Source organism: Anser brachyrhynchus (genome assembly GCF_964034855.1).
Source record: "Anser brachyrhynchus genome assembly, chromosome: 3".
Lineage (NCBI taxonomy): Eukaryota > Metazoa > Chordata > Aves > Anseriformes > Anatidae > Anser > Anser brachyrhynchus.
In genome coordinates this window covers 76,297,800-76,320,101 of record NC_137696.1, presented here as the reverse complement: position 1 = coordinate 76,320,101, position 22,302 = coordinate 76,297,800, and the positions used below count along the sequence as shown (strand labels likewise).

The 22,302-nt window shown below is 36.9% G+C and overlaps 1 protein-coding gene across 3 annotated transcripts in view; it reads right to left on the bottom strand.

The window, feature by feature from the left end:
- Positions 1-22,302, bottom strand: part of REV3L (REV3 like, DNA directed polymerase zeta catalytic subunit) — a 122,044-nt gene that overhangs the window by 6,384 nt on the left and 93,358 nt on the right. For all 3 annotated transcript variants that reach the window (XM_080586874.1, XM_080586875.1, XM_080586876.1), the window contains 10 exons: positions 16,392-16,507; positions 11,678-11,796; positions 10,930-11,048; positions 9,802-9,943; positions 6,567-6,811; positions 5,455-5,563; positions 4,375-4,581; positions 3,644-3,753; positions 2,468-2,582; positions 671-808 (listed from right to left, as the gene is read on the bottom strand). In XM_080586874.1, coding sequence (XP_080443000.1) covers positions 671-808; positions 2,468-2,582; positions 3,644-3,753; positions 4,375-4,581; positions 5,455-5,563; positions 6,567-6,811; positions 9,802-9,943; positions 10,930-11,048; positions 11,678-11,796; positions 16,392-16,507 — 1,420 coding nt within the window. The remainder of the gene's footprint in view (positions 1-670; positions 809-2,467; positions 2,583-3,643; positions 3,754-4,374; positions 4,582-5,454; positions 5,564-6,566; positions 6,812-9,801; positions 9,944-10,929; positions 11,049-11,677; positions 11,797-16,391; positions 16,508-22,302) is intronic.

The following is a 22,302-nucleotide window of genomic DNA, read 5'->3' as shown; positions in this document are numbered from 1 at the left end:
CACATCTTTCATGACATGACCATGCTCAGACACTGAGATTGCTTCAGCAATTACAGAGGTTTTTCAGAGTATGACAGATTTTTTTTCCCTGTCATTTGAGACTTTTTGGTACGACTTTCTGGCTGCCTCAACAAACAAAAGAATTGGGATTAAAAAAGAAGAATGGAAGTAAATCCTAAGTGGTTACCTTTCTTACTGGGATAAATTTGTTTTGACTTGATTAAGAACAAGAAACTTTTCTTTTTAAAATCCCAATACACAGTTTAAAATAAACAAACAATTTTATTTTAAATGAATTATCAGCTGAACTTGATTTCTGTAAGTGAGTCATTTAGCAAACACCCTTTAGGGAAAAGTCTGCCTCATCTTGGAGTTTAACTTACTTCCCCGTAAAGCGAATTGGATCAAGGATGGTCTTCTAGAGAACTTACATGGAGCTGAGGGTTTTTATGTTTTTTTTTAGGGGCCAAAAGACAGTAATTGTTAAGGTAGAAACTGCAAAACCTTGTAATGCTGCACAAGTTCTTCAATTTGTTTTCCAAACTACTCATACCAGAAAAACAAAGTCTCAGACAGCTAACAAAGACTAGAGACTCTGAGAAAGGATAAAAATGCAATGAAATAACAGAATACTGTAATGTTTTTCAGAAAGAATGCATGAGTATCTTACCTTGGAAACAGCAGGACAGGAGTCCCTTCGGACGGTCTCTATGCCTTTTGCATCAAATACTGGGTCCTTCTGGTCCAGTGTTTCATACATGTAACCCACGTACCTCTTCTTAGTTTGCAGGACACACGGCAAGTAAACCTGGAATGTTTAAAAAGAACATAGCTCACTGACATTTGTATTTGTTGACAGTACTGAATATAAGGTGGCTCTGAACATAAATGGTTTCAGGGGGGTTCGGTGGTGTTCCATTCTCGAATCGCTTTGTACTTCATCTAGCTGTAAAAGACAAGCAACCTGAAGCTCAGATGCAAAGTGATACACAGTATAATCTGAGCATCCTTACTTTTTTGGATTGCATCTGCCAGCATTTTTAATGCAAATGTATTATCTCTCTTTCTTAAAAAAGACAACAACTTCATTTTAAACATTAGAGAAGAAATCTGTCTGTGCAAAAGTAGTGGTGTTTGAACTTTCTGATCTCAAATTTCATCCAATTACGGGATGTCTAAAATCAATTAGCATCCTGATTTGGGGAAAGCATGCTTTTTGGATATCTATGCTTAGAGAACAGTTTCCTCATAAATGGATTTTTAGGGTCACGGTCTTTTTGCTTCTTCTCTCCAACTTTTTACTTCATTTTTGATGGTCTGAGTATTCCTTGAGCAGTTTTAGAAGAAAGAATGGGGAACAATTGCTTCTCACTATTACTAGGACAACGCCACATCTTCTGGGCTCTGCTGGGAAGAGGGAGCAGTGAGTTCAGACACCTGCACATAGGTGTTCCACTTCTTTAACAGATGCTCCAGCTTTGTGGCTGTGTATGTTATACATTTTCCTCTTCCTGTCTTAGGAGGCCTCCAAAAAACTCAGTATTTTGACCCAAAAGTGAGTAAGGGCACTTGAAGTGAAGCACTTGGACATCTGCTCAAGCGTATCTTTACGCCTAGTAATTTTTCTGACTAATTACTCCTTCAGCTTAATGACACGGGATTACCTCAAAGAAACGGGAAGGGTCTCTGTATATCAGTCAGCGAGGAAAGATTGCTGTGCCTTCCACAGGTATTCTGACTTTTCTAGTTAATATTTTTCTACTGTATTTTCACTGAGAAATGGTAATTTGCATATGAATTCTGATTGAACTTCTTGAATCAGGTATGTACTTTTAAAATGTCTAGAGCATCTGAACTAATTACTAATGACTTTCCAAGGATAAAATTCCATCAAAATTAGTATCACATTGCCTTGCTCTTCTATGGCTTGCAGTCATTAGTGCTTCTTTCAAAAGCCTGCTGAATGAATGTTTATGATTTTTCATTTTATATGTATACGTATCACATGGACATATCCTGAAGTGTGCTAATGCTGACTGAAGAATAAACATCTGGCTAGGAATTAATGCACTGGAATCACTTCAAGGGATGGTGTACATTTTCACTACCAAGTTGCCCACATTTGTTTGGTAACATGCATGTAATATCAAACCGAGGGAGACATTTCCAAAACTTGATGAGATGGGAATTTCAAATTGCCTGGTGCTGCCACGGTAACAAGCCACCAGGCATCCAGATGTGAAAAAGGGAATGTTTCTTTTTGTGGTGCATTCTGCAGCGCTCCTCTGACAGGGTCGCTAAAGCATTAAGAAGAAGCTGGCAACATACGTGCAGAAACAGTATGGTGCACGACTGCTGTATATCATTACATGAAGTTAATGTCCAGAAAAATCTTTTATCTTCACATTGTTCTTAGGATAACAACGCTTTCACTCAACACACTTGCAGTAAAACATTCTCCTTTTACCTTTTCAAACTTCAGTTTAACAGGTTTGGGGTTTGTTGCTGTTACAGCTTCAGCAATTTCTTGACCAATCTTGAAAGACTGCTCCTTAGTTGCTCCTTTCAAGAGTACAAACATGCTACAAGAAATCAGACATAGGAAATAAGAACAAATCTGTTCAGCATAGTTCCTGAAGCTTATAAGCTACAGCTTCCTGGTGGCAAGGCAAAGATGCAAGCTGTTAACAATTCTGTTCCTTGCCTTCATTTTGAAAAGCCAAAAACCTGAGAAGATTCAGTGTTCAGTCTGAGATCAGGAGTGCCAAACGCACGATGAATGCTGGGGCTCTCTTGTAGGCAGGGAATGTGATGGCTCCAGGCACTGCAAAACTTCTGAGTTCTCAGGAGAGAACTGTAGAGAGCTCTGGGTACGCTGTTTATTTTCACTATGGCCAGCAAGAGGATTTTACTTCCTTCTCCCAGCAGTAATTTTTTAGTGTGTGTGAAACTACTACAAATTTAGTATCTTTAAAATTTCAAATCTTCCATCAATTTTGGCTGAAATCATTCACCGGATTCACAAGATATTAAGGAGGAACAACCAGATAAGCTGTTTCCCATAGCTGAGAAACGACCCAAATCTAGCACCAGAGATGGGTAAGCCTACAGCATGGCCATCATTTAGAAGGATGATTGACTAAGAAAGGGGAACTACTTATATAATGTATTTCATGCAGCATATCTTTGTATACTTTGGTGGCTGCTTCTGAACTGATCCACTTACGAAACTTAAAAGAGTGCCTTCAACTGAGCATCAATGCGTAATACCTAATACATAATAAATCACTCTGTTTTCCAAAATAAAAATGGCATCAGAAACAGGCATAAAAATGCTCATTCAATAAAGATGACTTGTATTAATTCACACCTGAAAAAAGGTGTTTATTTATCCTCTCCTTCCTGTTCCATAAAATTTACAAAAGAAAGAAAACCTTCAAAGTGCTTTCTAAGAGTACTAAAAGCAACTCCAGGAAAATGAACATTCTTTACTTTGCATCATTCTGCAAGACAGTAAGCAACGTCCCAAAGAGGGTTCGTCTACTTCTTCCAGTATCATAAATCATGTTGACACAACAGAAAAATATATATATGAAGAACTATTACGATTTTAAAACATTGTAAGATACAGACTGTTAGTTACCTGTCAGTATCACCATACACAACGTGAGCACCCCATTTTTTGGTATCATTCACCAGTTTTATAGCACGCTCCAATGTTTCTCTGGCTTTGTGGACAATGCTATCACCAAGCTGCAATGTCAAAGAGAAATTGAAAATCTTTATTTTATTGCTGAAACCAATACTAGCTCTTGGTAAATGCTGGTAACTTGGCTTGATCTGTTTAAGAAAATTATTATATTGAGATAATCTATTGTACTTCATTGTTTAGAAGAATATAATAAAAATTAAAAAGGTTGCTTACATCACCCTAAAATAGCAGGAATTAAAGGAAGAATGACCAAGTTACTACCAAAGGAATGAAAATAAAATTTAGTTTAAACTTCTGTAGGCACATGAACAGTATAAGGAACATGAGAAGATTGCTTAGGTTTGTTTTCTCCAGTTCTTGGATTTTGCTGATTCCTCCTTTTATAACAAGTATCAAAGAGCTACAATGTTCTATTTTATTTCCACCATTAGAACTGCAATGCAGTCTACCTTTGGAGAGACTTCTACAGAAATGCCAACTGCAAATGTTTTTAATAGGAAAAGATTTTTTTTAAAGGACAACAAAAACAGTACTACAAATAAACAGCTTTTATGATGGTACTTTGATTACATGTTTCAAATAATAATACTATGTTATCTTACTATTTTTTAATAATTGTGTCTTTCCCACTGTTTTTCTGTATTGTTATCTGCAACCCTTACCTCAATGCATGGCATTCTTCCAGAAAAATTAGCAGCAGTGTAACCATATGTAAAATTAGCTATATATTTAAGACCCAACTGCCGAGCTTCAAGCATTCGAGTTATAGCCTTGTCATGCTTGTAAGCCTTCATTGACTGTTTCACCATTATCCTAGTCTTCAAGATTTCTTCTAGCATTCTTGGCAGCACACCTTTTCTTACCGAAGGCTGCCATAAAGGGAACAAAGAAAAAAAAAGGTTAAAAAGCCCAACCAAAACAGTTAAGAGTAGAAGCGAAACCTAGAACTATGAGATAATCACCGATAAGATGAATAATTAGCAAGATGCCCCAGGCACCAATGGTTTGGCTCATCATGGAAATATTACAAGCAACACAGAATATATGCAAAGCTCTTAAGGGCAGGGTTAATAGCTTTTTGTTGTTATCATCAGCCCTGCTAATATAATGTTTAGAAAACCTTATTAACTAAAATGGGACTTCAATAGTTAACTTGCTCTATTAATTCTCGAAGTGCTAAAAGGTGAAGGAATATTATTTTTTTAAAATTCTGCAAGCTTTCTTTACCTAAAATTTTGTTTTACATTAAATATACATATGCTGATGACTGGCACATTATTTGTATGTGCTCCAGGCCATATTTATTGATTTCATTATATATCAGCCAGCAGTATGCACAGCATAAAATAAGAACAATAAAAAGCAAGTCAGGGAGTTTCATCTCCCAAACCACGACTCTTTGTCTAGGAAAGCATTGTGCTTTTCAAGCAGGAGAATGAAGTGTTACACGCAGATAATTACTGTTTGATCCCCAAACTGCACAAGTAAAATACAGTTTAATTATAGATGAAATAAGCCTTTGGTATAAATGAAAGCATGAAGATGACATTTTATTTTTTGAACTGTCAGAAGTTCAGCATGCTGACAAATATCAACAAACACTGGGAAATGAGAGACTGAACCTCCCCCCTCTTCTGTCTGCTCTTAACGCAGCAAAATATAAACTACAACATCAATTTGATCTTAAGCTAGACAACCAACAGGAAGTAAAAATGCCTGTCACAGAGCACTAATGTCATTACCTTGACAAAAGCCACTCCACTGGGTGACACTGTGATATCATGCCTAATCTGGTAAAGCAAGTCAGGAGGTACTCGCAGAGATGTGCAGCCAAATTTGAATGCATCGTATCTATTAGAGAGAAAATTAAATATGAAGATGATTCGTTCATTTACAGCCCGACGAAGCAAAAGCATCAACTCACATTAAAATGCTGATAATGCCAGCAAGGACAGAATCACAAGGTATAAATCTCAGGTATAAACAAACATACCATCATTTAAATTTCTTAGCTACATGCAAAACACTCTAGGAGAAAAGCAGCAATATATGTCTGAATTCCACGCAGTGTAATTTACCTGCCGTGTGTTAATACATTACTTCCAAATGCTGAGTTAGTGGAAGCCTCTAATCACACCCTAATCCTGTATGGAAACCATGCATGTCTACCAAGTAACATGCTGCATATATTTTCTTCCTACGACTTCAGAATTTCCAATCAGAAACTTGAAGGCCTGCTGGTGACACCTAGTAATCACTGCATGCACCTTCCCATTCTTCCAAATATTGTTTTATAAAGGTAATTATAATGAGAAGTGGGATTTTTCTTCTTTTTTCCAATTAACACATTTACTGTTAATCTCAATAAAAGGTGCTACATAAAGTAACTAATTGTATTTTTTCATTTTCAGTAGTTAAGACAAGAGTGAACCGCAACTCTTAAAAGAGCACAACAATTTATGAACATACAGTGGAATAATACTAGTCCAGTTTTGAAAATACAGTAGATTTATGTTTCAATTTATTTTGAAGCAACATTAAAAACTAGTATCAACACAGCAATGCAACATGTGTACACACATGCACGTACACACAAATTACTATTATTATTTTAACAGAACAGAGACTAATTCTGTAATCAAAAAGCACATATTGATGTGCATGTGTTTGTGTGTATACACACATGCACACACCCCCATGGTTGATCTTTACCATCTCATATTTTCTAACAGAAAATGGTGCTATTCATACACATCCATAATTTCCAAGGATAACCAAGGGTTCTTAATATCTTACAAAGGATGCTGAAGTCTCTACCAAATCAAAGTTTGTAAGGGAAAGAAAAATAACTTACTTTCCTAAGTTTTCAACATGTCCCAGGCAGGTTGAAAAACAGTAGTTGTATGCTATCACAATGGAAGGATATAATGACTGGAAGTCTAATACAAGAACAGCGTTGCTGTAGAAGCGGGATTCTGGCTCCATTATTAAGGGAACACATTGAGGGGCTTTCATCTGAGCTCGCTGCTGGATACTGGGTGTCACAGGAATATAATTCATTGGCTTTGCAACACGTAGCATCATAGACTCCACACGATACTGCAAAACAGATTGGATACAGTCATTATAACTATAATTCCAAAAACGTAGAATAAATATGGATGTATTAAAATTATATAAATACGCACTTAGATTTCCTGAATTTAAGGTACAGACAAATAGTTTTCCCAAATAAACAACTATACTCTTATTTGTAATGTATATTTTCTATCACACTTAATGGAACTTTTCATTGTGTTTCCTCAGCATTTAGCCCTAACTTTAAAAAACAAAGTACTTCTGAGTGATATCTACGGAAAAAAAACAAAATAATAATAACAAAAAACACACAACATCCAGCTCAGGGTAAAATTAAAAATCCAGCAGGCTCAAAAAATTATACAGCCATGCTACAGTCAGTGAATGAGCATTTGCTAATTTGTATTTTTGTTAGACTTACAGAACATTAAAAAAAAGATATAACGTACAGTTGGTTTGCTTACCATTTTCCATAGGAATTTGCACAGAAATTTTATTCAAGAAAACAGAAAAATGACAAGCAAGCTGTGTAAGGTAGCAATTGTACTTCCAAGTTTGTGACTGTACAAGGTAACTACAATATACTTGGCAGCAAGAGAACCAAGGGAAGAGTATGTCGGCCCATTTCTAAAGTCATTTTTTGCATTTAAAGCTTTGCACTGGGTACCATGATTTCTCCCTCATGATGCCACAAATACTACAGGAAGGATAAAATAACAGAAAGTTTAAGTACTTTTACCTTGTTCAAGATACCACAAAACATCATCTACGGAGGCTGCCACGTTAGATTTATCTCTAATCATTTATATATTATTACAATGTTATAGTAAGGCTTTAGAAGCACTAATAGCCCCATACTCATATTATTGTATGTATTTACAATAATAATAATAATAAACAGCTGAAAATTAAGTATATAAATGTCAAAGGAGTGAAAATCCTGCCTTACCAAAGAACAATCCTACATAATCCTAAAATCCTCTGCTTTGTCAGCAACTAGATAACTCTTCACAAGCCCTCTGCCTGATGCACTATATATTCAGACATTGTACTGAACTGGTTAGGTAACATTTCATTAACTCTAATTTTATAAATGAACTTACAAAATCAGTAGCTTTAACAAGACCCTGTGACCTTACAAACAGGTTGGAGTTTGAAAGTGCAGTGGTGCAGTAGCTTAAGCTGCTGCTGCCTTCCTTGTGCACATGCGTATCCAGTGATGAGCTCAGATGCGTGATGAGATGGTCAGGGAGCAGAACTGTGCAAGAACTAATTTTTTTTTCTATTTTTCAGCAAGTTCTTCAACCATCTGACTAATAGCCTATATGCCTACGACCATATCATGTTAGACTTGTTTAGTCTGCTATGGAATATCCAAAAATAGCTTAATAAAAGAAAAGAAAATCACCTTTAGAACAGTCTTGTAAAACTTAATGAAAGAAAAATTTTGAAAAGAAAAACCTTAAAATAACTGAAATCCTTTCTTAGTACAGAAATCCTTTCTAACATCTGTTTCAGATAAGGAGAAAAGGAACATCTTCCTAAGATGCAGTGATTGTTCTTTGGAGTGAAAAAAGGATTATCTGAGGTAACTTGGAGTTGTTGCAACTGCCATTTCTGTGATCTAGGAAGTTTCAATGATAAAAAAAAAATACGTGCACAGAAGGAAAGAGAAAAGAACAGTCAGGATTGAAAATGCTGCATGTTTCTGTTGCTCACTCCCACTCACAGCCATTTGAGAAAATGACAGGCAGAACAGTCTTCGCAGGCTGTAATCATGATAGCTTAAGCATATCTACGTTGGCAGTATGCCAGCCCACCCTCCCTGTCCCTAACTGTGCATTTCTCTTCCCTTGTGGTACCTTTCTGATGGAGCCAGTTCAGGGAGCTGAACCGGTGAATAGCCCTTTCTCCTCACCTCCAGCTCCTCACCAGTAAAAGAAAAATCAAAATAAAATAAGGCCAGTATAGAGCTCTGTACCAGCAAAAACCTCTGTTGGGTTGAGAGATGACACAGGCAGTTGCAGTCTCAGAAAGTAAGTGGCAGCATTTTAAAATTGTCTTTATTCATTTTAATTTTTTGAAATTGTTAAGGAACTGACACGCTAGTTTCTGGCTGCCTTAAGACAATGTTGGTCTGTTTAGGTCATTAATTTTTAAGTTGTCTTTCTGTTGACAGAATTTGGCAAAGTAATCAAATCCTGGTCAGCTAGCTGAATGTCTATTTAAGCAGAAAGATGGTAAGAAAGAATAATTATGGTAGGAAAGGAAAGACAACAGAAGCAAACACGTGAGTAAGAGCAATTGTCTTCTAATTTCAGGTGCTGTTCAAGGCTCATGTGAAGTCATAAAAAAAAAAACAGCTTAGTTAGCCTAGTCAATCAGAACCTGGGCAAGAAAAGCCTAATTAATGAAAACTCCTGGGGTCCCAAAGAAAGAGAAGGGTAAATCTGTCCTGCTCACTTTTCTTCTGATGCTAGTGTCAAGTTAACAGAACCATGCATCTTGCATTACACATGTACTTAATAAAGCCAGAGCCATTTCTGTCTCATCATCAAATCTTGCCCAGTGGTCTGCTTCGCAGGAAATGTCAGTTACAATATAGTCAATGCAGCTTTGCCTGCCACGGAAGAAAATCATCTCACCTCTTGATTTAAAACGTTTGATTAAATTTCTTAATGTTTTATAAAGTGTTCACTTTCAAACTCATGTAAGTGTGAAAAATATCAACCTAAAATGAAAATTTAGTGCTCTCAAAGTCATTAAAGGAGACTCAGTGTAGTAATTATATTTGGGGCAGTCTTAACTATTTTTAACAGCTACTTTTAATCTCTGGAGACTAACTATTACTGTATTTGAATTGCCTTTCTTAACGTTTCAATTTCTTATTATACAAAACAGTCCCCTGACCTTATGAAAATACATACACTGACTCTGAAAATATTGAAGAACTAAAACATTTTGTAATGACTATTTTGCTTTTGTGAAGTGTAAGGTAAACTAAATCTTACCTGGGAGCCTCTTGTTAATACATGTAAGAACTGAATGCCAAAAAGTCTTGCCATTTCACTTGTTCTGTCAATCAAATCCAGTTTCTCTAATAACTGGAGGTTCCCATGGACCCGACTAACATAATGATCAACCATTTTCCATCTGTGAAAGTGAACACCTTGTTATAAACAATCAGAACAATGCTGCTCTTTCTAAGAAAAATGTATTTTTATGACAGCTTATTACAAATGAGCAAATAAAATTTCCCATAGGACATTTTTATACAGCTCTTTCAGAAATGTGGCACACAAGCATACACTTACGTATTCTAAAGATACACACACAACGTGGTATAGGAACCTAATGCTAAGAAATATCTCAATAACATTCTATATCCTGTTTGCCTTACCACCCTAAAGAATTACTAAAATAGAAACCTGAGTTTTTCTTCACCTGTTCATGTTTGCTTTTTTTCCTTCCCAAGTGGAATTCTGTGGAAACAACCTTCTGTATTTGTTGAATATAAATTTGTAATTTCAACACTAGGCCAAGTTTCCACACAGTCCAAAAGTATTTAAGAAAACAAATACATGTTATTTAAGACATTCAAATCAGTACTCACAGTATATTATGAATTGTTGACATGACACAATACCAAAACACTCCAAGGAAGAGTGAAGCCCATTGTGATACGTGTCATATACAGGTATTTTTAAGCAGCTACAGTTACTCTCTGAACATCTTGTACACTGTTTTGTACTATTCTTAAGCCTAGCTTGGTTTGCATGTACTGTGAAGTAAAACAGAAACCTGACAGTTCATAAGAAATCCTTCTGATGAATACTACATACCAAATAAAGACCTTACAGAACTTCAGAACAGAAGATCTATTCAGATGTGTTGAGACTGCAACTGAAAAATAGCTTTGCTTTTTTAAATAGAAAAACAAAGATATCATATTGAGGGTATAACCATACAATAGAACACATCAGGACAGCAAAGTAAGGTCATGTTGCTGTATGTAGACTGTTCTAGTACCTGAGCTAAACTGGTCATTTCTATCTATGGTGGTTTTAGCTTATACCTATACAATTTTAAGAATCTGGCCTTAAAAAGAGCAAATAAAAAAACTCGTAAGAATGGATTACCTGTAGACATCTGCCTTGTTATCAAACCAATCAGAAAGAACTCGGAAAGTAAATAAAGGAAAACGCTGATGAAGAACATGAAAGCCCACATTTTCAAAGGTGTAATTCATTAGATTCACCTGTAAAAATGCAGAGAATGTGTTAACATGCATAATGTCTTTCACAGTCAAAGAAATCTATGCTTTTAAAAAATAGTAATAACTGATTTATTACCTTTTTATTAGCATTGTTACCAAAGTGTAAACATTTATATTTAGAAGTCCCTAACTATTTAAAAGTCATGAAAGAATATCCCTCATCAAATGAAAAGACTACATAGAATTAAATAGATCACAAAGATCTGTTTGGTCAGAACAAAGTCTGTTAAGACTCAATCAGCTGAATGTTGAATGTAAGGTCACAAACAGCAGAACAAGTAAGTATGAGAACTCAAAATAATTTCAAGTATTTAATTTAGTACAAGCACCATAATAGCTGACTTACTATAACTGATAAGTTGTTCTCAAGACCCACAAAGAAGTATAAAGGAATATCATTAAGAAACAATACTAGAAGAGAATGGCTTCAGTATTTTACGTTTTAGTGATATGCAAAATCCATTCTCATAGAGTAGCAGATAGCTGTATTTGAAAGGGTATTAAAAACAAAAAAGAAAGAGCTATATAAACTATATGAATTTTTCAACAAAGTCTCCAATAATTAAAAAAACCACATAAATTTAACACACTAAACTGTTTTTTAACGTTACCTCATTTCTCATCATTCTCCAAATATTTAAGGTAATTCGCCCAACAATATTTATTTCACTCATTGTATCTGACCCATATTCATCCAGCTCAGCTGCAAATCTGTTCTCCTTCTTATCATCTAAAGACATTAAAAGAAAATACATTTAGATAAGTTACAGTACAGTCAACATCAGATCAAGTTATCTCTCTGCCCATTTGAGCTGCCTAGAAAAATAAGAATTCCTAAAAACTGTTACTGATTGTACAAGATTATTTATTTACCAGTCTTCTACAAAACTGCTAAATAAAATTCCCCCATGTTTTTCCACTCTTGCACATCCCTCTGAAGGTAACTCTTACTTTGGGTTCACTGAAATGGTGTCCACGGCAATATATTCTCCGTAGTGAATATATTGGCTAAGCAGTGCTGAATGTTACTTGAGAGCTAGCTGCATGCACGTTAGTGCACAATACACACACACGAGAAAAGCGATCTCTGTCCTAAGGAGTTTCTAACTCAAGGTTTTACCTTTCATGATCTTCCACAATCAGAACCAAGTCATGGGAGAGAAAACTCAGCACCTTTTATATTGTGAAAGCAAAACAGAGTGGGAGCAGGTGGACCTAAGTTCTGGACAACACAAATGGAGAGAAGGATACAGGAAGGAACAAATGCAGAGGCAGAAGGAACAATGTGACTCTTTCTGTAACAGTGACTGCTGTAGAGAAAAGAACCTCTTACGCCTTTTTTTTTTTTTTTTTTTAAATATACTTTGAAATACTACTACACAAGAGAGGACAGTCCTTTTGGTATATGTCTTTCTTTCAGTAAACCTAAGGCTACAGCTTTGACATTCTTTCCTGAGTTTACATAGATGTTTTTTTTTAAATGCATAATAGAGTTTAAAATTCAATATGAAAACGCTCTGTATTGTTAGATGTATTAATCAAGGTGCTTTTAGGGCCACCTCCACAAACCTCTAGTCTTGTTCCTTCTTTTTAGTTTAACGGAAGAAGAAAGCATTTTGAGACAATTTCCCCACAATTCTACATTCATACCTATTTTTCAACTGTTGGTTGGGTACTCTGACTCTATCAGATATGCCTGTACAGTATCCTACTCACAAAAACTCACAGTTGCTCTACAGCTGGCATGGGGAATATCACCAGAACCATTTGAGCCTCTCTGGGAACAAAGTATAGAGAAGGAGAGCCGGGCAGTCTTCCTGCCTTCCAAGTGTGTGAGATGAAACGAAAAGAAGTCTCCTCTCATCCTCTGTTCCCCACTCCCTATCTTTGAGTTGTGATGCAAAGGAGGAAACAGGAGGCCACAGTGCACACACAAAAAATGCCACTACGCACAGGCACAGTACTCACTTCTCTTGTGGTGTGTCCTAATGACTTATGAATAGTTCACTTGCAAATGGCAGAGGCAGCACCAGACTCAGCCAATAAAGCAAAACCAGAGAGAAGTCCAGCTTTCTTTTGTTAAGTTGAAATCACAGGAAAGGGAAGGAAAAGTACCTTCCATCTTTATTTCAATAGGAGGAAAGAGGAGCATACTGCTTGAAGGAGCACTTCCTGTTCTGAAAATACAGCATGTGAAGAAGGGAGGGAAATATGAAGCATAGGGGTTGGAAAAGCAAGAGGGACACAGATGGGGTAAAACCCATGGACAAGAAGGCCACAAAGCAACACAGAACACACTTGTATGTTTATGGTCATGCATGCAAGCCAACACTTTTGGCATGACACTTTTGGGAGGAGCTCAGTGTGAATTTCCTTATCTTTCTCCTGTGGTTCAACAAAAGAAGATACTTACCTTACAATAACCCTGGGTCTTAGAAATATTTTAAGTGTTATGTATTACACTTCTGGGTGTACATCTAACACCTAGCACAAGAACTCATGTACTATGAGTAACAGTGCAGTGGAGATCATGCCTATGTCCTGCATGCCCTCTTGCACTTTATGTCCAACGGTATTAAGTAATACAACCCTTTATTCCTTCACTAGAACTAAACCCAAGCTGTGTAGGTAGGACCCCATAGATGTAGGGATGGAAGCCTGACTCTGAAATACACAGGGACATCACCAAGAACCAGACAGTTCCTACAGAGGTAACCCTTCTTTAAGGAACCCTTCATGTGTATTCCACTTCTAGTAATTCGAACAACAGCTTATGTTATGAACGTGTGTACTAATTAGAGCTTTGCTGATTTAACTGTTGATTCTGCAACAACCAAAGTGCAGGCAAAGTTATCTTGCAAGACAAGAGCTGTGATTCAGCCTTTGAGAACAAAAGCAGACACACAAGTTGATGAACTGAAGTTATGAACCCATCCTGAAATGAAAAAATAGTTGAGTCATAATTCCACAGTAGAGCAGTAAGCCCTTGTGATCTTTGAAGGTTTAGGAAACCTTTGAGTGCAACGCTTACCATTACTCTTACCAAAGAGATTGCTAATCTCAAGGTAGGTCAAAAGGTTTTCTGAACATCCTTCAATACATCTTAAGATTGTACCCAAAGGCATTATTATTGCAACCACTGTATCACCTCAGTTCAAGCCATCAAAGGAATTTAATAACAAGGTTCATCCAATTAGCTATTTTTCCTGCAGCACAAATTTGAGATCTTTGTGCTGAAAAGAGAAACTTGTTGTAACCTCTGATGACCAGCTCACACTTGAACTGTTATGTGCGCCTGCTTTTGATAGATTAAATGCTTAGAAATAGACTGAGATCCAGTTACAAGCAACTTTCAGCTGAAGATGTAAATCTGTTCTTATGTTTTCTTGTCCCTGGGTGGTCTCTGCAACTCAGACATTTTCTAAACAAGTCATAGGTACCAAGAGTATCCAAAGTTTTGGAAGTATAAAAGGAGTGCACAAATATTCAAACGTCAAGGAAGGAGTGAGTGAACTTAGCTCCTCTAAAACATGTTCTTCTCCTGCCCAGGCAGATAGGATGCCAACATAAAAGATGCTACTGCTACGTTGGTAAGTCCAAGGATGCAACTATCCCGGTATCACGTTCTATCATGTACCCAAAAGCAGATGCCTCAGAAATAGGGGAAGCAAATTACAGATAATCCCTCTAAAGCTCTTTTAACATCTAGCAATTTGCAGCCTCCTGGGCCAGACATTACTTTCATATATACAATAGTACCCAATGGATTCTTCTTCCAAGAACTTCTCTCTTGAAGTAAACAAACTTAAAGCATTCATACTGTCTTCCGGCAAGGAGCTCAATAGTTCAACAAGCCAGGGATGAAAAATCAACTCCTCTTCTGCAGCTGCCATTTGCTAGCTTCATTTGATGATTTCTGGTTTGTGTCAGGAAAAAAAAAATCACGAACAACCAAGCCGTATTTCCCTTTATACCCCTCAAGATTTCACAGGATTCTTACTGAGGTCTGTCTATTCTGGAATCATACCTTACTAAATCATTAGCCACATTTGAATTACCCTCCTCATGTTTACCAGTTCTCCCATATCCATTTTGATTGGCAAGAGGTTATGAAGAGGCTAGAGCCGCACTATCTAATGTGCTAGCACACTACAGATTTTTTCATGTATATTTCTTGTTTTTCATTTTATTTTCTCCATATCTTCTAATAATTCATTTGCTCTTTCAACCATTACAGAGTAACAAGACCAAGTTTTTAAAAGGACAATCACAGGCAAACACTTCTTATTTCATGGCTATTTAGTTTCTGTACAGATCTCTGACAAGAGCCCTGTCAAAAGCAGCTTTTTTTTTTTTTTTTTTTTTTAACAAAAATCCTATCTCCCCCATCCACATCTTTTTGACAACTGCAAAGAGCTACGACACATTTTTAAGGCAGTTTTTCACTTCATAGAGCTATCTTGAATCTTCTTGGGGCAATATATTTATCCAGCTGTTCACTAATTGCAGTCTCCAGAATTATAGTTTCTATTAATTGGCTAAGTACAGACACCAGGCTTACTACTCTCCTGGATAACTTTCCTTATGTTCTTGAGAAAAAAACACCACCACTAAGAGATCTTTTTCTGAATGCTGGAGGAAAGCATCAGCAACTGGAACAGTAAAATTTCCCTGAAGCACAAGAATGGCTATTTAAAGCAAGGCTTTTATTACAGAGCTGCTGACCAGGACAAATAGTGCTCAGCAGCATCTTTATGTCACTGTACTCCAGTCAGAGAAACCACATACTATGATTATGGTGGTTACCCTGAATGACATAGATATGACTGAAGCCAAGGAGAAGCAAGAGAAGGTAGCAGAAGCACCACCAAGACCTGAAATCTTTCTGTAATTTATTTATGCTACGGAATTACAATTAGAACTAACACCAAAAGATACACAACGCACAGAAACAGGGACTGTTCTTCAGTGATGAGCTGGGGAGAAGCTTCAGCAGCTCTATACCCCTTCTACTTTGGGATGCAGCATAGCATGCAAAATGGGGGCCTGGCAAGAAAACACACACAACTATTCAAAATGAGCTTAGGTTCATGCATAAAGGGCACACCCAGAAGTGAAATACACAAGAAATTTCAAGATTCAGAAAACATTGAAAACCAGTATCTTTTTTTGTGTGTGTGTGTGTGATTATAGCTATAACAACACAACAGCAACAACAAAAAGGAGGTCCATACAAAAAAGTACTCTGCATTATTTATATGTTTATTTTTAGATTTCGACTCTTTTCCGTTGTAACTGAACTGAAACCCTACATTAGTAACTTACCTGGCACACGAGAAATCATCTGGCATAAATCAACATTTAATGCAGCAGCCCTCTGTAACAGATAACCCCAGGAATGCATCTGGACTTCATAGCCTAACAAAATGTCTGGGTCATATCTAGAGAGGGGGGAAAAAGGAAAATGAGCTTCATATTATTTAAGAAAATATTTTCCATGAGCAGAGAATAAACAGGATTTCATTCTAATCATGGTCAGAAAAGCATTTTCATAGCATTCAAGTGAAAAAAAAATTAGGAGTAGTATTTTCATTGGGAAAGCAATTCTTTTTTATATACTTCTGTTAATTCAGCTTTTACAAATAAAGAACAAAATCTAGATCTATCAGGTTTTAGGTATTGTAGTCAGAAGACCGATCCGCAATGAAGTGTAGTCCATTCCTCAAACTTTGCAGTATTATTTTTCTTTATGAAACAGAATAGAATTTGCTACTCAGCTACTCAAATGTTTTGCAAATACCAGTGTGTCCTGCATATTGTAGTGTATTTTATAATAATCAGAGGACATTGCTGGTCCTAAATGATGACCCTATTGGGAAAGTTACAACTGACAGTTGAGTGAGTTGTCAGCGACACGGAGAAAGGCAACCTCATCTGGCAACTTCATCTGCCAGTTGCATTTAAATACCTCTTACTTTAAGGTAGCCTTTTCTTTCTTTAAGATACACAGGAAAAACTGATTTTACGTTGTACTTCATGCCAGGTAGAAAATTTGACGCACTCAGGTATAAGAGAAAGAAAAGACAGCTGTTTTTCAACACTGTCACTGCCTATCTTCCAGTTCAGGCCTCAGAGAGGAGTTGACTAGACAGAAGGACAAGCAAGGTGGTTTCAAATCAAAGTGTAGGTAGGAATTGGCTCAGAGGAGCCTGTTTCATCTACCTTTTCATTAGGCACTATTAAAAATGGAAGTCATGATTTGGGCAGCTGGTCACTTGTAGGAGAAGAGCTTAAGGATAACTTTGTTGTGCTGGGCAGAAAAAGACCGCCCAAACAGATTTCTGTTATTTTTATAGCCAAAAAAAATAGCTCGGTTTTGAGTCCCAGCAGGCAGGATTCAATACAGCTGAATGATGACAAGGAGGTAGAGGACTGGACAATAATGTGGGTCCTGCACCCACAGTCCATGCCCAACCCCACAACAGGATACAGGCTTGTAAACCTTGGTTATGGAAGAAGTCGGGTCCCTGGCTTATGGACAGGATCTCTACTTTTTACATCCTTAAACACATCAAAAAAGGCCAACATTTGCTGACTGCTCGATATAGGAAAATACCCCTTCCCCACATCTTAAGTTAAAGTTATGTCACAGACATGACAAATGAAGATTCAGACTTTCATTTAACATGGAAGCGTCTCCTTGCTCACATGTCCCAGCCAAAGGTGCATGACAACTCACTTTAAAGTAAGCAGCTACTCTGAGAATAGCTCTACAAGAGGCTCTCCACACTTCTGCCACAGACACTAACATTTTGTCAAAAATATAGGGAAAAGTATCTGAATCTTCTAACTCCTTGCGACCATCTCCTTACTACAGTTTGGGCTTTTGCATCACCTAGGAAAATCTGCAAAATCCTTTTTACCACCTACTTCTCTACCTCTGAAGGAAAGGCTTTTATACAATTTTTGTTAAGGCAGAAGACTTTAAAGTAAATTTTTGATTTCTCACATTCTAAAGACATTAGAAGAACCATTAAAAGAACTTTGCATTTGGGGGATGTTTTGCTATTTGCTTTTAATGTCAAATGAAATGATTCTTTGTTTCTGGATACAGGTAACGATCATCTGGAGCAAAAGAAATATAAATACTAATTTCTGTTCTCCATTCGAACAGCACACAGTGGCACAAAACCAAAGTTACTTGGAACTTGGAACGGACAAACAAATGAATTTAGCCTGCAGTTTCTTCCAGCTGCAGAATCACAGCATCAAGAAGAATGATCACTATTTGCTGATCAACACAACACACAATGATTGTCAACTGAGGTTCTGAAACTATGAATAGCTTCGATCTAAGATTTGAAACCAAAAGAAATCATATAATATTTTATATAGTCAGGCAATAAACATCAAAAAAATTAACATATTTTCACGCTAATTCTCATAACTAAACTATCCAGGTACCAGCATACCATAAAATGCTGTTTATTATTTCAAATGAAGGAAAACATTACAGGACTGGTCATTTATTTACATTCATATTTGAAAATTGGTTTCACACTGCCCCAAACGGAAAATGCTTCTATATTTTATGCAGGTCAAGATGTTACGCTTACAAGTTCTACAACAGATGCATGCTTGAATGTGAAACTTGTGAAGAACTGCTTATCTGATAAGAAAACAGTATCTATTATGCCATGGGTTGCTTGCTCTTTTACTTCAGTTCTGAACAGAAACCAGGATACTATTTGGAAGCAGCAAGTCACTGTAACTATACTAGCAGCTACCATCTGTGATGAAGGAAGTGTTTTGTGTTTTTCCTTGCAGAAGTAGTGTATTACCTCCCCTCACTTCCTACTTATTCAAAATTCGGTGGGTATTACATTCTTACTGCAAATACCCCTGCTTGTATTGCAACTGAATACAACATTCGATCACTTCCTGCATTAATCTTACTATTCACTTTTAAGCTAGTGAATAAAACAACCTCTGTAGACCATCTGCATGTAATCTCAAGAATTGTTTCTCTGGTATCCTTCAGATGTGAAGATGTTCTACAAGACAAGACATTAAAATACTTCAGTTTGCGTTTTCAGATACATGCATTTTCTTACATGAATAAACTGCTAGATCTAACTTAAAATACATATTTTGACACAATTTTAATGTCAATTTACATGTAAGTTGGAAAATTTATCACTCAAATGATTAAAAAATGAATGTGCTAGATTTGAACTCAGCCTTGCATTGACAAGGCAGGTAAAGGTTGCCTGTAATGGCACATTACTGAGTCAGAGATTATCACTTTGCAGTGCATTGCCTACCCTGCTTTTCCTTCCCAACTAGACACTGCACACGTACTAAGGGAAGGGTCTCATTCCAACTGATTTAGGCATCTGAAGTCTTATAAGCTAATCTCATTATTGTCAATGAAGAAAAAGTTTACCTTTGGGTAAACTATCCCTTATATTTTAGCCACCTCTTGCAGAATGAGATCCGGTTCTTTCCATTTAACATACATTGTGACGAGGGTACTAGCTATTTGGATATGGACAATTAAGTACAGATTTCTAGCTTTCAGTCAGATGACTCTCATATAAAGTTATCTACATGGAAAATCAAGGCAGAGTAGCTAGCAAATGGTAAATTCAGACTGTAGTGTAAATTCCCTGTAAACATAGTCCCTTAGCCTTGTTTAATCATATTTAAAGCTTGTATCCAAGTGGCATCCTTCTGGAAGCATTAAAAAATGCTAAACACACTACCATCAACTGAGTTGCTCAGATCCTCCAGTAATAGTTGCACATCCACGTATTTTTTGCGTACATCTATATGCATTGAGAATGCATATGCACAAAGGACTGTAAGTATTAAGAAATTTGTGGATACTTTGATACTTCCGATCTTAGCTGTTTAACTTTACAATCAAAATAACAATCTTTGGTTAAGTGTATCTCTGAATTATCTTTGAAGGCAAAAAATACCTAAATAAAATTAAGTTCCAAGTAAAACTCTGTTCTACTGAACAACACTGACCCCTCGAACTCCTGCATGAGAGTAGTCAGGTCTACTTTATGAAACAGGTTTAACAGACCTGTTAGATTTCTTGCACCTGACATGAGGTGCTGCTGTTTCCTGATCATTTTCTTGCTGATCAACTCTGTTTCAATTTATGTAGCAAAATTGCCCTCTCCTGCGGCCCAATTCCATGTATCAGCTGTACCAATGGGCCAGTGTGTCTTTTGTTGAGAGCTCCTGTGCTGTTCTTTTTGCTATTAGAGAAGAGGTGACTGGAGCTAGAAGTTATTATTTTAAATGGAGAAAAGAATAGGTAAACCCAAGGTTTAGCCAACATGGGGAGAGCTCAACAGAAGTTTATCTGTCTCTTTCCCCATTTCATGTTGTAACATAAAGAAGAGAGGCTGTGAGCAAAGGAGAGGACAAACTCATATTCCTCATTCTCCCTTCTCCCAATTTTTACAGTATACTATCCAGTTGGTCTTCACCACCAGATTAAGCTGTCTTATTAAAAGAAATTGTAATGAGACCAGCTTTTACACCTGCAAGAAACTACTAAGTTGCAGCACTGATACTTGAAAGCCCTTGGCTAGAACTAACATGACAGGAATATGAGGTGTGCCTGCCAACACAGTGCTCTTTTGTTAAAAGGATGGGCCCTGATACTGCTTTGCATGCTGTTGCCAGTCTCTCTGCAAAGATGAAAAGCAGCATTCATACTGGCAGGATTTACACACGACAGCGTTAGCATTCAACTCATACATGCTGCAGAGAGAAGAAATAAAATTATTTTCCTTTCTAGCTAAGTTGTATGTGCTGTTATGCCATCTCTTCCACTTTCTCGTGTGATAATTTCATGAATGAATACTAAAGCTCCCAATTATGCCTTCCTTTCTATTATGAGTCTGCTTTTCCTGACTGTTATTTTTCTTCCAGCTAAAATTGAGAGAAAAAGGGGGAAAAAAATTAGGCCAGACCTACAACACAGACAAAAGCAGAATACTTGGTGACTCAAACATATAACTGAAATCTCTGAGAACATTTTTCCAGTTTGCTTTGGACAACAAAAATCCATGAAGTTGATAAAGGACATTAAGCAGAGATGTTTACAGGAGTACTCCCCAGAAGATGGTACTAGACTGGGAAAAGAAGGTTAGATTAACAAACACATCTCTATTTTGTACGGGAAATGTCGCTAGAGCAGTTACAGAAGAACAAACATAATGCATTGTATTTAATACAAAATTTTGATTAGCATTGTATCTTACAAGAAAAACATTAGACAAAACATTTAAACATTAAGTATTAACAACTAAATAAATTACAAATGGTGCATCCCCCCAAATTTTAAAGAAAATCTTATAGCTTTATTCTGTTTTTTATACTTTTACCAGAAACTACTTCCATGGGGACAAAGCGCAGTTGGTGGCTAGTGAGTGACAAGTAATAGTGAATCTACTACCTTTTTATTTAAGCTCATTCTGTTTACAAATCCTCTGTGTGTCACAAAGATGGGGACTGTGCATTCCCACATAGATTCCCCAAATCTTGCTCCTCTCATAATTGCAGGACCAGCCCTTTTCTGCTACCTGGTGGTATTTGCACTTACAGAAGAAAGGCATAATTTGCCTTAAACTGAAAGAGAGGCCCAGACATTTAATTTCTCTTTCATGGGAATCCACTGCTCCATCAGGCTTGGATATCTCTAGTTTTCCTGCCATTTTTTTTAACCTCTCCAAGACAAACATTCCTGTAGCATTCCCTTCCTTCTCCTCCAACAGCCAGCTCTTCTATGTTTTGTACAGACGGGTTTATGGAGCTATGTGAATGTGTTTACCCATCTTTGTGCCCTTAGATTCAGAGAGGTAGTTCTGTTTTGCAGGCATTCTTCCAGTTTTTCTCCAACTCTCTGAAGCTGACACCTTCTGATAAAGACAGGGTCTATTCAGGAAGGCTGTTCAGGTAGCATCACAGAATGCTTTAATACAACAATAAAGATACAGGCTCCATATCAAGGAAAAAAAAATAGAAAAGAAATTCCCCTATGGCAAATCCGAAGGGCCTACAACTCCTGTACTTGGTCTCTGGGCTACTAGATCACCCTCACTGGCTGCACAAGATGGAAAGCAGGTTGTTTTTCAGTTGCTTTATGCCAGCTTTGAGCTCTGGTCCTACTTTCCTGTTTACAGAGGACAGCTTACCAAAGATGGGAAAACTG